The 13550-nt window shown below is 40.0% G+C and overlaps 1 protein-coding gene across 3 annotated transcripts in view; it reads right to left on the minus strand.

Moving 5' to 3' along the window:
- Positions 1-13550, minus strand: part of ZNF329 (zinc finger protein 329) — a 68551-nt gene that overhangs the window by 20071 nt on the left and 34930 nt on the right. Inside the window, exons 1-2 of one of the 3 annotated variants that reach the window (XM_072760458.1) lie at positions 4512-4613; positions 574-3687 (exon numbers count right to left, since the gene is read on the minus strand). In XM_072760458.1, the coding sequence (XP_072616559.1) occupies positions 2059-3624 (1566 nt within the window). In that variant the 5' untranslated portion in view covers positions 3625-3687; positions 4512-4613 and the 3' untranslated portion in view covers positions 574-2058. Of the gene's footprint in view, positions 1-573; positions 3688-4511; positions 4614-13550 lie in introns of those variants that run through there. The other 2 variants (XR_012001920.1, XM_025984440.2) reach the window with 2 other exon arrangements.

A 13550-nucleotide genomic window follows, 5' to 3' on the forward strand; every position in this document is an offset into this window, starting at 1 on the left:
CCATCTTCAAATACATCATTCTAACTTCTGGTTCCATCATCTCTTCTCTGACTGTGACCCTGTAAGGACGACTGCAATGATACTACCCCACCAGATAACCCAGGTTCATCTCCACACTTCAGGAATTGGGGACCATTATTTAGCCTCCCAAAAGGAGTTCCTGATTGTTGTGTTAATGAAGAATTTCAACTCAGCCTGTGAAGGGATGAAGGAAGTCTTGGGTCTGCACATATGGTTAAAAGTAGTTGTATTGGCCATTGTCAGGCTAGGCTTTTAAGGGGCGATGCACCAGACTCCTCACGGTCCATCAGCCTCACAATTTCAGTTGTTAGACCTACAGTAGGTGAAGCCCAGCACCCAGCAAATAAAGTTTTCCTTCTACACTGCCCCAAGAAGGTCCATTTCCTAGGGTCCCTTCCCTATGGAAGTATGAATTGGCAGCAGCTCTGCTAGAGTCAAAGGAAGGAGCAAGCCAAAAGAGCACAAGAGGAGAAAAAGGGCAGGGAAAGTTTTCTATAATGCTTGTGTTAGTTTTTTACTGCTGCCATAACAAATTATCACAAACTCAGCAGCTTAAAACAACACAAATTTATTGTCTCACAGCCTTTATTCACAGACTCTCAAGGGGAGCCACTCCCAGATCTTTGAGGCTACGCCAGTCAGCTTGAGCAGCTCTCACTTGGCCAGCTCTGTATTTCCATAGGTGAGACGTTTCCAGATCATCCAAGACCTTTCTCTGTAGCTTCCTACTCCTCACTTTCTGAGGCCCATCCTCTCCTATCAATGATACCTCCAAATCCCAAAGAAGAAAATTATTCTTATGCTCTGGGCCATGGAATACTCTCAACTTGAGAAACTTCTTCCTGGATGCTCCCCGTGTGTGCTTACAGTTGCCCTATGACCCTGATCCTTCTGGTCAAAAAAACAAAAAACAAAAACAAAACAACCAGTCCAAAGAAACCCAAGGTTTGTCTCCTTCTGGCTTCCTCTTTCTATTCCTTATCAAATTACTATAGCAACAATGTATGGTTTACAACAGAGAAAAAAATCATATGCAATTGTAGGCCCCTAAGAAAACCATGTTTACTTCTCCAAGACCAATGTCCAGTCTACATCCATATGAGCACATACTTTTACATGGCTGTAATAACAGCAAATCTTCTATTTTATGCCTCTTTAATTGTTATTGTCTGCCGTATTATAAGCATTTTCAAGTGGTAATAACACTTTCATAATTATGGCTCAGCATGACTGCATAGAACAAAATAGAAGTATCCTAGATGAACAACGGGGGAGGGTGAATACAGAAACAGAGGAACTCCTTATTTTTTCCACAACTAAAGCAATGCATCACATTTCTCAACAGCAGTCCTTTCCATCTTAGTGCGAGCCTGCTTCAGTCTTAACTGGGACAATTACATCGTTCATTCACAACCGTCTTCATCCAGTTGCCCCTTTTGAAACAAGTCCTCAGCATCTGATACGATTGTAACATAGACATACATACAAACAGCAAAATCTAACTACAATTCTGTGGTTGCCATGGGATGGAGAATTGTGTGTGGTCTATCACCAGGATGTCTTCATTGATACAGAGTAGACAGTAAGAGCTGACAAAAGCTTTTCTCAATGATTACACTTGATCCTAATTAAGAGTTTGCTTATATACAAGGCAGACATTCCTTATTAAAGGATTTCACATATCAATTACTTACTAAACACATTCACAGGTTCTTTCCTGGTTAAACACTCTGATGCATCTACAAGGAAGTATCTTCTTGACATTCACAGATTTTATTCCAGTGTGTACGCTATTACATTTGGTACTGGCTGCATCATTCCTGAAGCCTACTCCACATTTATTACCATCCTGTTTTCTCCAGGAGTTCCTTAATGTAGAGATTTAATAGTATGGCTAAGGAATGCCTTATATTCATCAATTCACTGGATAGCATAAAGAATTCTTTTCTGCGGACAAGGAAAAGTCACTCCTGAAAGCAATCCTCCTTCACACAGCTTTTTGAGAACAAGCCAGGAGACGAATGTGGCTCACATTCATTATGTTTCCATGGATTGCTCTCCAGAGTGCGTTCTTTGATGTCGGATGAGGGACGAGCTCCTTCTGAATGTTTTTCCACACTGAGGACACTGGCTGGGACCCTCCCTGCTGTGGAGTCTCTGATGTACCGCCAGGTGAGAGTTCTGCTTGAAGGACTTTCCACATTCAGGACACTGATATGGGGTCTCCTTTGTGTGAATTCGCTGGTGCTTTGTCAGACAGGAGCTGTCCCTGAAAGCTTTGCCACACTGATTACACTCATAGGGCTTCTCACCAGTATGAGTCCTCTGGTGCCGGATGAGGCCAGCAATGTTCCTGAAAAGTTTCTGACACTGGTTACAGCCATAGGGCTTCTCACCAGTATGAATCCTCTGGTGCCGGATGAGGTAAGCACTTTCAATGAACGTTTTCCCACACTCTTTACATTCATAGGGTTTCTCCCCAGAGTGGATTTTTTGATGTACAATGAGGTGAGAGTTTCGGTTGAATGACTTTCCACACTCCACACATTCAAAGGGCTTCTCTCCAGTGTGAGTCCTCTCATGCTGGGTAAGGTATGAGCCATCCCGGAAAGCCTTTCCACATTTGCTACACTCATAGGGCTTCTCCCCAGTGTGGATTCTGAGATGCACAGTGAGATGGGAGATGTCGGTGAAAGGTTTCCCACACTCATTACATCGATATGGTTTTTCTCCTGTATGAGTTCTTTGATGCAAAATCAGAGATGAATTTCGGTTGAAGGTTTTCCCACATTCTAGACATTCATAAGGTTTCTCCCCAGTGTGAATTCTCTGGTGTTGTGTGAGAGCTGACCCATCACTGAAGGCTTTCCCACATTTATTGCATTTATAGGGCTTCTCTCCTGTATGGATTCTTTGATGCACAATTAGGTTATAGTTCTTGGAAAACGATTTTCCACATTCGTTACAGGTGTAAGGTTTCTCTCCAGTGTGAGTTCGGTGATGCAAAACAAGAGAAGAGTTCCGTTTGAAGCATTTGCCACATTCAGTGCATTTATATAGTTTCTCTCCAAGGTGATTCCTCCTGTTTTCATTAAGAGATGAACTCAAGGTAAAGATGTCCCCAAAGTCCTTACCTTCATACAGTTTCTTCCCTCTTTTCACTATTTTTTGTTCACTAAGAGTAGTAAAATGATTGAAAGATTTAACACTTTCAGGGTATTTAAAGGTTTTCTCTCTCGTTTGATCTCTTCCAAGTTGAAAAACTTCCACAGAATGGTTGAAAGCTTTTCCACATGTGTCACTGTCACTATTTCTCTTAGCTACATAATTTTTCTGACAACTGTGTAAAGCTGCATCACAATCCGAACTTTTAATATCTGAGTCACATAGATGAAAACCATTTGTAGGTATTCGCTTAGATGACAGAAGGTCTGAGCTTGCACTCAAATGTTCTCCAAGTCCAGAATATTCACAAATTGCTTCCTGAGCCCCTGGCTTCTCCTGAATTAAAGGTAATTGCCTCAAATGTCCCTCCCGGTTCTTACAGTCCCAATTTTCACCTAGAATGGATAGATGGGATCCTTCTCTCATAAATCCTTCCATGTCCACGTCACAGGATGGTTCTTCCTCAGGAATATTCTGTCATTTTCAATCTCATCTCTCAAGCTGAAAAGCAAAGAATGAAAAAGATAGACTTAAGTACATAAAGCTGTATCTCAAAGAGGAATAAAAATGATGACAGAGCAGATGTGTGGATCCACATTTTTATTTTTTTTATTTTTAAAAAATTTTTTAAATTTATTTATGATAGTCACAGAGAGAGAGAAAGAGAGAGAGGCAGAGACATAGGCAGAGGGAGAACCAGGCTCCATGCACCGGGAGCCCGACGCAGGATTCGATCCCGGGTCTCCAGGATCGTGCCCTGGGCCAAAGGCAGGCACCAAACCGCTGTGCCACCCAGGGATCCCCACATTTTTATTTTTTAATTAATTTTCCCCAGCTTATACTTTTACTGAAGTATATTTGACACACAATGATAAATTAGTTTCAGGTGTACAACATAGAGATTTCACAAGTCTATATGTTATGCTATGCTCAGTACAAGCGTAGCCACCATCTGTCATCATATAACACTATTACAGTATCACTGACTATATTCCCTATAATGTACCTTTAATCCTCATGACTTATTCATTCCATAGCTGGAAGCCTGTATCTCCCTCTCCCTTTCATCCATTTTGCCCATCCCCCAACCTCTCCCTTCTGGCAACCATCAGTTTGATCTCTGCATTTATGAGCTGTTTCTACTTTTTGATTGTTTATTAGTTTTTTTAGATTCCCCCATATAAGTGAAGTCATATGGTATCTGTCTTTCTCTGCTTGACTTATTTCACTTAGCATAATACCCTCTAGATCCATCCAGGTTGTAGCAAATGGCAAAAATCTCATTCCTTTTTATGGCTCAGTAATATTCCATTGTATATACATACCACATCTTCATCCACTCATCTGTCAATGGGTGCTTGGGTTGCTTCCATATCTTGGCTATTATAAATAATGCTGCAATGAACAGGGGGACATATATCTTTTTGTATTCAGTGTTCTCTCTCCTTTTTTTTTTTTTTTTTTTTTTTTTTTTTGTTTTCTCTCCTTTTGGGGGGTAAATAGTAGTGGAATTACTAGATCATATGGTATTTTTATTTTTAATTTTTTGAGGAACTTCCATACTGTTTATCACAGTGGCTGCACCAATTTACATTTATGGGTATTTTTACTTTTTCAAATTAACCTCTGTTATAAGGTGAAGATAAAGTGAGAGTCAAAGGATGGAGCCAAGAACAGGCACAAAGAGCCACATAGCATTTTCACCCTTCTAGAGAACGAGGAGAAACAGTGGAGAGACAAGTATCACCAAAAGAATGAAACTGAGCTATAGGAGACCAGAGGCCAGTTATCAGTGTTCATACTGGAACACCATTTTGGCTATTGTGTGCTTGCCCCTACTATCCACTGCTGATACCAACAATCAATACACATTTTCAAAGCCCCAACTTTACTGTATGCTTATGATAGTGCAGAATGAGCAGTCTTCACCCCAGCATTGTGGTCGGTTATGTTTTTGTGGATGAGACAAAGCAAAAGCTCAATGACCCAGAAGTTCTGAAAGTCCTAGATCTGTCAATGATCACTCTGCAGGGTTATTATGAAAACCAGATCATGTCTGATGCTGGCTCTGACCTGGGAAATGAACACCATTCTCTAAGTGGCTGCCAGTGTCTCCACCATTATTGATCTTCCTCTAACCACCTTCCACCCCTTTGACTTCATGATATCAAGACAACTTGCTCCTCACTTCTTTTCTTTTTAAAGATTATTTATTTATTCATGAGTGACACACACACACACAGAGGCAGAGACACAGGCAGAGGGAGAAGCAGGTTCCATGCAAGGAGCCCATTGGGGGGAACTGGGCATGATCCTGGGACTCCGGGATGATGTCCTGAGCCAAAAGCAAACACTCAACCACTGAGCCACCCAGGCATCCTGCTCATTTCTTTTGAGCAAAATGAAAGAAGATCCTTAACTTGGGAAGAAATCTCTTTTAAAGAACTCTAGAGGAAAAATCCCAACATTAAATCAAAGTTTAAATTATGTAGGACACCTTCATGATCAACAAAAATCATACAGATGAGGACTAACAAATTTAATACCAACATTTTACATTTCCACACAACAGAGAAACTGTAACAGTCAAAACCTAAGTGGCAAATGAAGATTATAAAATGTAAGAGACAAAGGAATAGTGTCCACGATCTATAAAGAATTCTTACAGAATAGCACAAAAAACGGGGCATGGAGACACAAAAAGGCACTTCATAGAAAATATAAATTTCCTGAAAACATGACTATCTGCTCATTCTCACCATCATTTAGACAATCACAAACTGAAACTTTAAGACAAAACGTACACTTTTCATATGAGTGAAAATATAAAGCTTAGGCATCTCATGGGAGAAGAGTGTTGGTGGGCATGTAAAGTGGTCAGTCCACCAGCAGGGTAGTATGGTAACAGCCATCAAAACGTAAAATGGACACTTCCTTCCTACTACCAAGCAATTCCACTTGTAGGCATTTCAGACTCAGAAAACATGAGTCCCAAGCATAAACAATATATCAATCTATACCTAAGGAGACAGTCTTAAAGACTAGCAGAGAGAAGACAGAACACTGGTGAAGGAGTAAAAATCACCATGACAGACCCCTTGATAGCAAAAATAGAAACCAGAAAGTAATGGGAGGCAACTTTAAAAGTGCCAAGGGGGAAAAATTCTCAGATACACTATTGCTCAAGAGTAATAAGACAAAGACAGCTTTAAAAAAAACCAAAGAGTTTATCTCCAAGGACACTAGCCAAAAGAATTAGAAAAATGTGTTCTTCATGAAAAAAACACAGAAGGAATGGAAAAAAAAGGAAATGAACATGTATTAAAATCAAATTCAGCATATAAAATGATACACCATCATATAAAATGCAGCAATAACAATGACTTGGAGTTAAAAACAGGACGGACTAAAAAAATTTCTTTTCGGACTAAAATTTCAAATGGCAGTGGGTTTTTGATGGGAAAGGCATAACAAAATTAAGTGTCCTGATATCCTTCCATTGCTCATAATTCACATTAGTTCTACTCAAGTCAGAATAAAAGAATAAATATAATGTAAAACTTCCAAACCCACAGTGCAGTCGTTTTCAATCAGTGTTACCCCCAAAGGACATATGACAAAGTCTGAAAATGCTTTTGGTTGTCATGAATGGGGGGCAGATGCTACAGGTATTTAGGAAGTAGAAGCCAGGGATGCTACTAAACACCTTTCTTTTTTAAAAATTTTATTTATTTATTTATTCATGAGAGACACAGAGACACAGAGAGACAGGCAGAGAGAGAATCAGGCTCTGTGCAGGGAGCCTGATGCGGGACTCCAGGATCACGCCCTGGGCCGAAGGCAGATGCCCAACCTCGGAGCCACCCAGGCATCCCCTAAACACTTAATACACAAGACAGTCTCTGAAAACACAGAATGGCCTAATCCCAAGTGTCAATAGTGCTGAGGCAGAACAACCCTGTTGTAGTAAGAAAATAATAAAGAAAAGAAAATCAGATTAATTCAGAAGGTTACCAGAAGGTGGTAACGGGGAAAGCAGAGAAAAAGAAAAGATTAAACACAATGTACAAAACAAGATGTCATCAAAAACAATAAATGTAAATAGCATTGATGGGCCAGATAAAGATGCAGTCTCAGAGTGCACTAAGACAATGTGTATGCAACAGACACACCGAAAGCAAAAGGACATAGAAGATGAAAGCAAAAGTTTGGAACAGACAAAAGGTAGCCCAATATTTTATGGTTCTTTGCCAACAAATGATAAACTTCAAATATGGTAAGAGGGCAAAAGAACAATGGCAAAAATGTCTATATTAACAGCATGCCTCAGAACAGAACAAAGTCAACAAGGAATGTTAATCAAAACTAGCAAATTCAACTATATAAAAGTTTTAATGAACTTCTTTCAGAAATGAAAATTCAGAGAAACTTGATAGAGATAAGCAGGAGAGAATGTAATTAGCTAGCCTGTTCCTACAGTTGGATGAAGAACCATTCAACAATAATTAGAGCCAGAAAATGCTTTCTGAGTGCTGGTGGAACATTTGCTAACAGAATAAACCAGGCCAAAGAACAAGTTCAACCAAGACCAGACCATAGCCTCTTAACTAAAAATGTGGTCAAGTTAAGAACCAGTAGCAGAAAGAAAATCAAGTACCAGAAAAACATTAAGTAAAACAAACTTCTATTTATCTGGAAAACAAAACCTTCTTTTTCCCTCAGGAATTCACAGCTCAAAGAGAAATATCAATAGAAATTAGAAAACACCAAGAAGCAAACTGAACAATGGAAATGGTAGATCTCAGAACATGTGCAAATGGGGGTGAGACTAACAGTTCCTCCAAAAACGCCGGCTTTTAATGCTGGTGTTAAAAAAAGACTGAAGGTTATTGAGTTCCATTTAAGACTTAAAGGAAAAAACAAAGGAATAAATAAACAGGAAGTAGAAGGATAGTGATAATAAAGGTAATAGAAGGAATTAAAGAAACAAAATAAAGAACATCCAAGAAGAGAAAGAAAACCAAGTCTGTTATTTGAAAAGATTAATGACACTTAGGAGGGCACTTAATGGGATGAGCACTGGGTGTTATATGTTGGCAAATCGAACTTCAACTAAAAAAAAAAAAAGGAAAAGATTAATGAAATAGACATACTTTGGCCAAGAGTATCCAAAAAAGAGAAGGCACACATTAGTGATATCAGTCATGAAAGAGGGATTTAACTAAGAAACAGAAAGTTACCAAAATGGCAACATTGGATTTATCCTAAGAATGCAAGGACTGTGAAACATTAGAATGTTTACTGACTCAACTCCCTATATTTTCAGAAAGAAATAGAAAACAATCCCCTATATCCTATCTCAGTAAAGTAAGAAAGTTAATTTGAGGAAATCTCATCCAGACTCATGATCAAAATGCTCTCAGATTCAGGTAGTAGACCCCTTTAACTCTATCAATAAATTCAAAAAGGAAAGCTCCAACTCTTGATGAACATTCTTAACAATCAGGGACACAAGGAATCAAGGTAAACATCATACCCAATGCAAAAACATCATATTTGTTCACTTTGAAGCCAAGACCAACATCCCAGAAGCCTGCTACATCACAGCATTCAACAGTGATGTGGAGTCGGGCTAGTTGGTCTGGAGGACCAGGTCCCAAGATGTCCTGAATGTTATGAGTTCCTCACCTACAGAAAAGGCCTCCTGAGGCTGCCCTGCTACCACACTGCATGTTTCCTGTACTGGGCCTTTCGAGTACACTGGGGCCTGGATGGCCTGTGGTTATACTGTGAACATCAGAGATAGAGAGCACCTTCCTTTAGGTCTGTAGGGGAAGGATGTATGTGTGAACTTAAAAGAAATGAGTCAGGGATCCCTGGGTGGCGCAGCGGTTTGGCACCTGCCTTTGGCCCAGGGCGCAATCCTGGAGACCCGGGATCGAATCCCACGTCGGGCTCCCGGTGCATGGAGCCTGCAGCTTCTCCCTCTGCCGTGTCTCTGCCTCTCTCTCTCTCTCTGTGACTATAAATAAATAAAAAAATTTAAAAAAAAAGAAAGGAGTCAGACATATATATATACATATATATACACACATACACATATATATACGTATATATGTGTATATAGGTATACATACATGAGAGACACAGAGAGACAGGCAGGCACATACGTGTGTGTGTGTGTGTGTGTATATAATACCACTTGGGGAAATTTTTTAGGCACAGAAATATTCTGGAAGTAATGCCCCAACAAGACAGTTACCAAAGCTGTGATCATGACTGTCTCGGGGATATGGAGAATGGGCCTTGAGGAGTAAAGGGAATATCTAGTCAATTTATAATAGACATTTTCTTTATTACAATAAGAGACACCACTAAGAAAGTGAAATGACAACCCACCAATGGGAGAAAATATTTACAAAGCATACATCTAATAAAGAACTTATATGTAGAAGATATAAAAAAAACTCTTACAACTCAATTAACAAAACAAACCAAATTTTAAAAACAGGCAACGGATGTGAGTAGACATTTATCCACAGAAAAGATACAGATGGACAAAAAGCACATGAAAAGATACTCAACTTCACTGTCATTAGGGAAATGCTAATCAAAACCATAGTGAGATACCACTTCATACCCAGGAGTGTGGCCACATTAAAAAAAAAAAAAAAAGACAATAATGGGGCGTCTGGCTGGCTCAGTCAGTTGAGCAAGTGACTCTTGGTTTCAGCTCAGGTCATGATCTCAGGGTCATGGGATCAAACCCTTCATCTGGCTCCACATGGATCTGCTTAGGATTCTCTCCCTTTCCAGTTCCTTCCTCTTCTCTCCAACCCCTTTCTCTAAAATAAGTAATTAAAAAGTAATTTTTTAAAAAAGATTTTATTTATTCATGAGAGACGAGAGAGAGAGGCCAGAGACACAGGTAGAGGGAGAAGCAGGCTCCATGCAGGGAGCCCGATGTGGGACTCGATATCCCGGGACTCCAAGATCACACCCTGGGCCAAAGGCAGGTGCTCAACTGCTGAGCCACTCAGGGATCCCTTAAAAAGTAATTTTAAAAAGTTAAACATAGGGACGCCTGGGTAGCTTAGGGGTCTCTCATGAATAAATAAAATAAAATAAAAATTCAAAAAGTTAAGCATAGAGTTACATGACCCAGCAACTCTATTCCTAGATATCTATTCAAGAAAAATGCAAACATAAGTCCACACATAAACTTGTATTTGAATTACAAGTTCACAGTAGCACTATTCATGACAAACAAAAAGTGGAAATTCAGATAAATGTCCTTCAACTGAGGAACAGCTAAACAAACAAAATGCAGAAATCCACACAATGAGATATTCTTCAGCCACAAAAAGGAATGAATCACTAATACATCCTACAACAACATAGATGAACCTTAAAAACATTGTGCTCAGTTGAAGAACTCTCACCCAAAAGACTACGTATTATATGATCTCACTTATATGAAATGTCCAGAACTGGCAATTCCATACAGACAGAAATTAGCGGTTGCCAGCAACTGGGAAAAAAGGTGGAATGATTACTAATGGGTATGGGGTTTCTTGTTGGCCTAATGAAAACATTTTGGAATTACACAGTAATGATGGTTACACAGCTTTGTAAATATACTAAAAACCACTTTTTTTTTTTTAATTTTTATTTATGATAGTCACAGAGAGAGAGAGAGAGGCAGAGACACAGGCAGAGGGAGAAGCAGGCTCCATGCACCGGGAGCTCGATGTGGGATTCGATCCCGGGTCTCCAGGATCGCGCCCTGGGCCAAAGGCAGGCGCCAAACCGCTGCGCCACCCAGGGATCCCCTAAAAACCACTTTGAATGAATCGTATGGTATTATGAGTTATACCTCAATAAACCTATAATAAGTAAATTTACACCTTCAAGAATGATGCCAGTGATGCTAAGCATAGATGTGTCCCCTAGAAGGGGACAAGTCTCTTCCAGCCTGAACCAGAGCTCTTGACCTTGGTAGTACTTCCTCAGAGCATGTGGAAATCTGTGGAGGTGTTAGGTTGTCACAAAGATGCAGGCAGCGGAGAATGCTGGCATCTGATGAGCCTGTGCTGGGGATATAAATTTGCTTCCATGCTCAGGACCACCACATGATGCTTGACCACCCCATGGACCAAAGTCCCTGCATCATACTACTTGGGGTATCTCAGAACAGAATAATACTTTATGTGTTACAAGACATTAAGGAAAAGGTGCCTTCATTTAGAAGAAAGCTAAAAAGAGGGATGCCTGGGTGGCTCAGAGGTTGAGCATCTGCCTTCGGCGCAGGGTGTGATCCCAGGATCCATGATCAAGTCCCACATTGGGCTCCCTGAAAGGAGACTGCTTCTCCCTCTGCCTATGTCTCTGCCTCTCTCTCTCTCTTTCTGTGTCTCTCATGAATAAATAAATAAATCTTAAAAAAAGAGAGAAAGGGAGAGAAAGCTAAAAAGAAATCAGGATACTTCCCTGGATTTATGGATTCATTCCCTATTTTGCATCTCCTTCACAAAAACTGGTCATTCCAACTATATCTTCAGTCAATGAGAGCCTGAGGGCCATAGTGAGACTTTGGGGGAAATAATATTAGGGAATTTAACAAAGGTATCACATTGAATTTTATTAATTAAGGTTGTTTTAAAAACATCTCAGATTATGGCAGCCCCGGTGGCTCAGTGGTTTAGTGCTGCCTTTGGCCCAGGGTGTGATCCTGGAGACCTGGGATCAAGTCCCACCCACGTTGGGCTCCCTGCATGGAGCCTGCTTCTCCCTCTGTCTGTGTCTCTGCCTCTCTCTCTGTCTCTCGTGAATAAATAAATAAAATCTTAAAAAAAAAAAAAAAAACTCAGATTGCAGCACTTGCTGGCTCAGTCAGAAAAGCATATGACTCTTGCTTGATTTTGGGTTTGTGACTTTAAGCCCCACACTGGGTGTAGAGATTACTTAAATATATATGTAAATATGTATTTAAATAAATACATACATACATAAATAAAACTTAAAAATAATACATACATAAATAAAACTTAAAAAAACAAACACAAGGGGCACTTGGTCGGCTCACTTAGTTAAGTGTCTGCCTTTGGCTTGGGTCATGATCTTGGAGTTCTTAGATGGAGTCCCAGGACTGAGCCCTGCATCAGGCTCCCTGCTCAGCAGGAAGTCTGCTTCTCCCTCTGCCCCTCACCATGCTCATGCTCTCTCAAATACATAAACAAAACCTTTAAAAAAATAAATAAGTAAAATAAAATATCTCAGATTATTTCCTTCCTTCTTACTTATGTACTACCACTTTTAGAAGTACAATACAAAATTTATGCTGTAAAAAATTCACCTTGATGCCATTCACATATTTTGGGGGTTCCCTATTTCTCCCCCACTATTCTTCTGACCCTGTCCTCAGATGTTCACCATACTACTTGTCTGAAGCCCCAGTATTACCAATTTTCCCCAGTCTGTCCTTCTCTTCCCCATGGCCATCTAAGAAGGTGGTCTCCAAGGCTATTTTTACATGTTACCCCAGCATGGGCTGAGATGTCAGATCTGAAGAACTGTTTTCTGTAATAAATTGCCCTGATGTTGTTCCAGGTCATATCACAAGGGGTGACTGATCCTTTCCCTATGACTATGTCCCAGCTCATCTAAACAGCCTGGGTTGCCTTACTGCATAAGTACTTAAAACCTGCTTCCACCAAAATACTTTCTCTCCTTTCTACTTAATACACCTGGTCTGTGTCCACTTCCCCAGCACTCATTGTTCCAAAAGCATCCACCCATACCTCACCTCATTCAGTTTCACTGAAGACAGTAACTTCTTACTATCCTATAATTCAAACCATCAGCACTGGACTGCTTCCTATATCTTCTAAGGCATTGTACCCAAGCATTTAAATCCAGAAATAAATACTTTTATTGATTCTTTATATGCACATAAGACTTTAGTACTTTAAAATTACATGGATATATAACATTATCTTAAAATTCCTTTAATAGCTACTCCAGGATGGCAAAAGACACACTGCAAAAAGTGAGCATTACACAAAAATTAACTCAAAATAGATCACAGGCCTAAATATGAAAGCTGAAATCATAAAATTCTTTTTTTATATATATATAGATTTTATTTATTTATTCATGAGAGACAGAGAGAGAGGCAGAGACATAGGCAGAGTAAGAAGCAGGCTCCATGCAGGGAGCCCAATGTGGGACTCAATCCCGGAACTCTAGGATCACACCCTGAGCCAAAGGCAAACGCTAAACCGCTGAGCCACCCGGCATCTCTGAAATCATAAAATTCTTAAAAGAAAAACAAGTGGGATCCCTGGGTGGCGCAGCGGTTTGGC

This window comes from Vulpes vulpes, chromosome 1, assembly GCF_048418805.1.
Source record: "Vulpes vulpes isolate BD-2025 chromosome 1, VulVul3, whole genome shotgun sequence".
NCBI lineage: Eukaryota > Metazoa > Chordata > Mammalia > Carnivora > Canidae > Vulpes > Vulpes vulpes.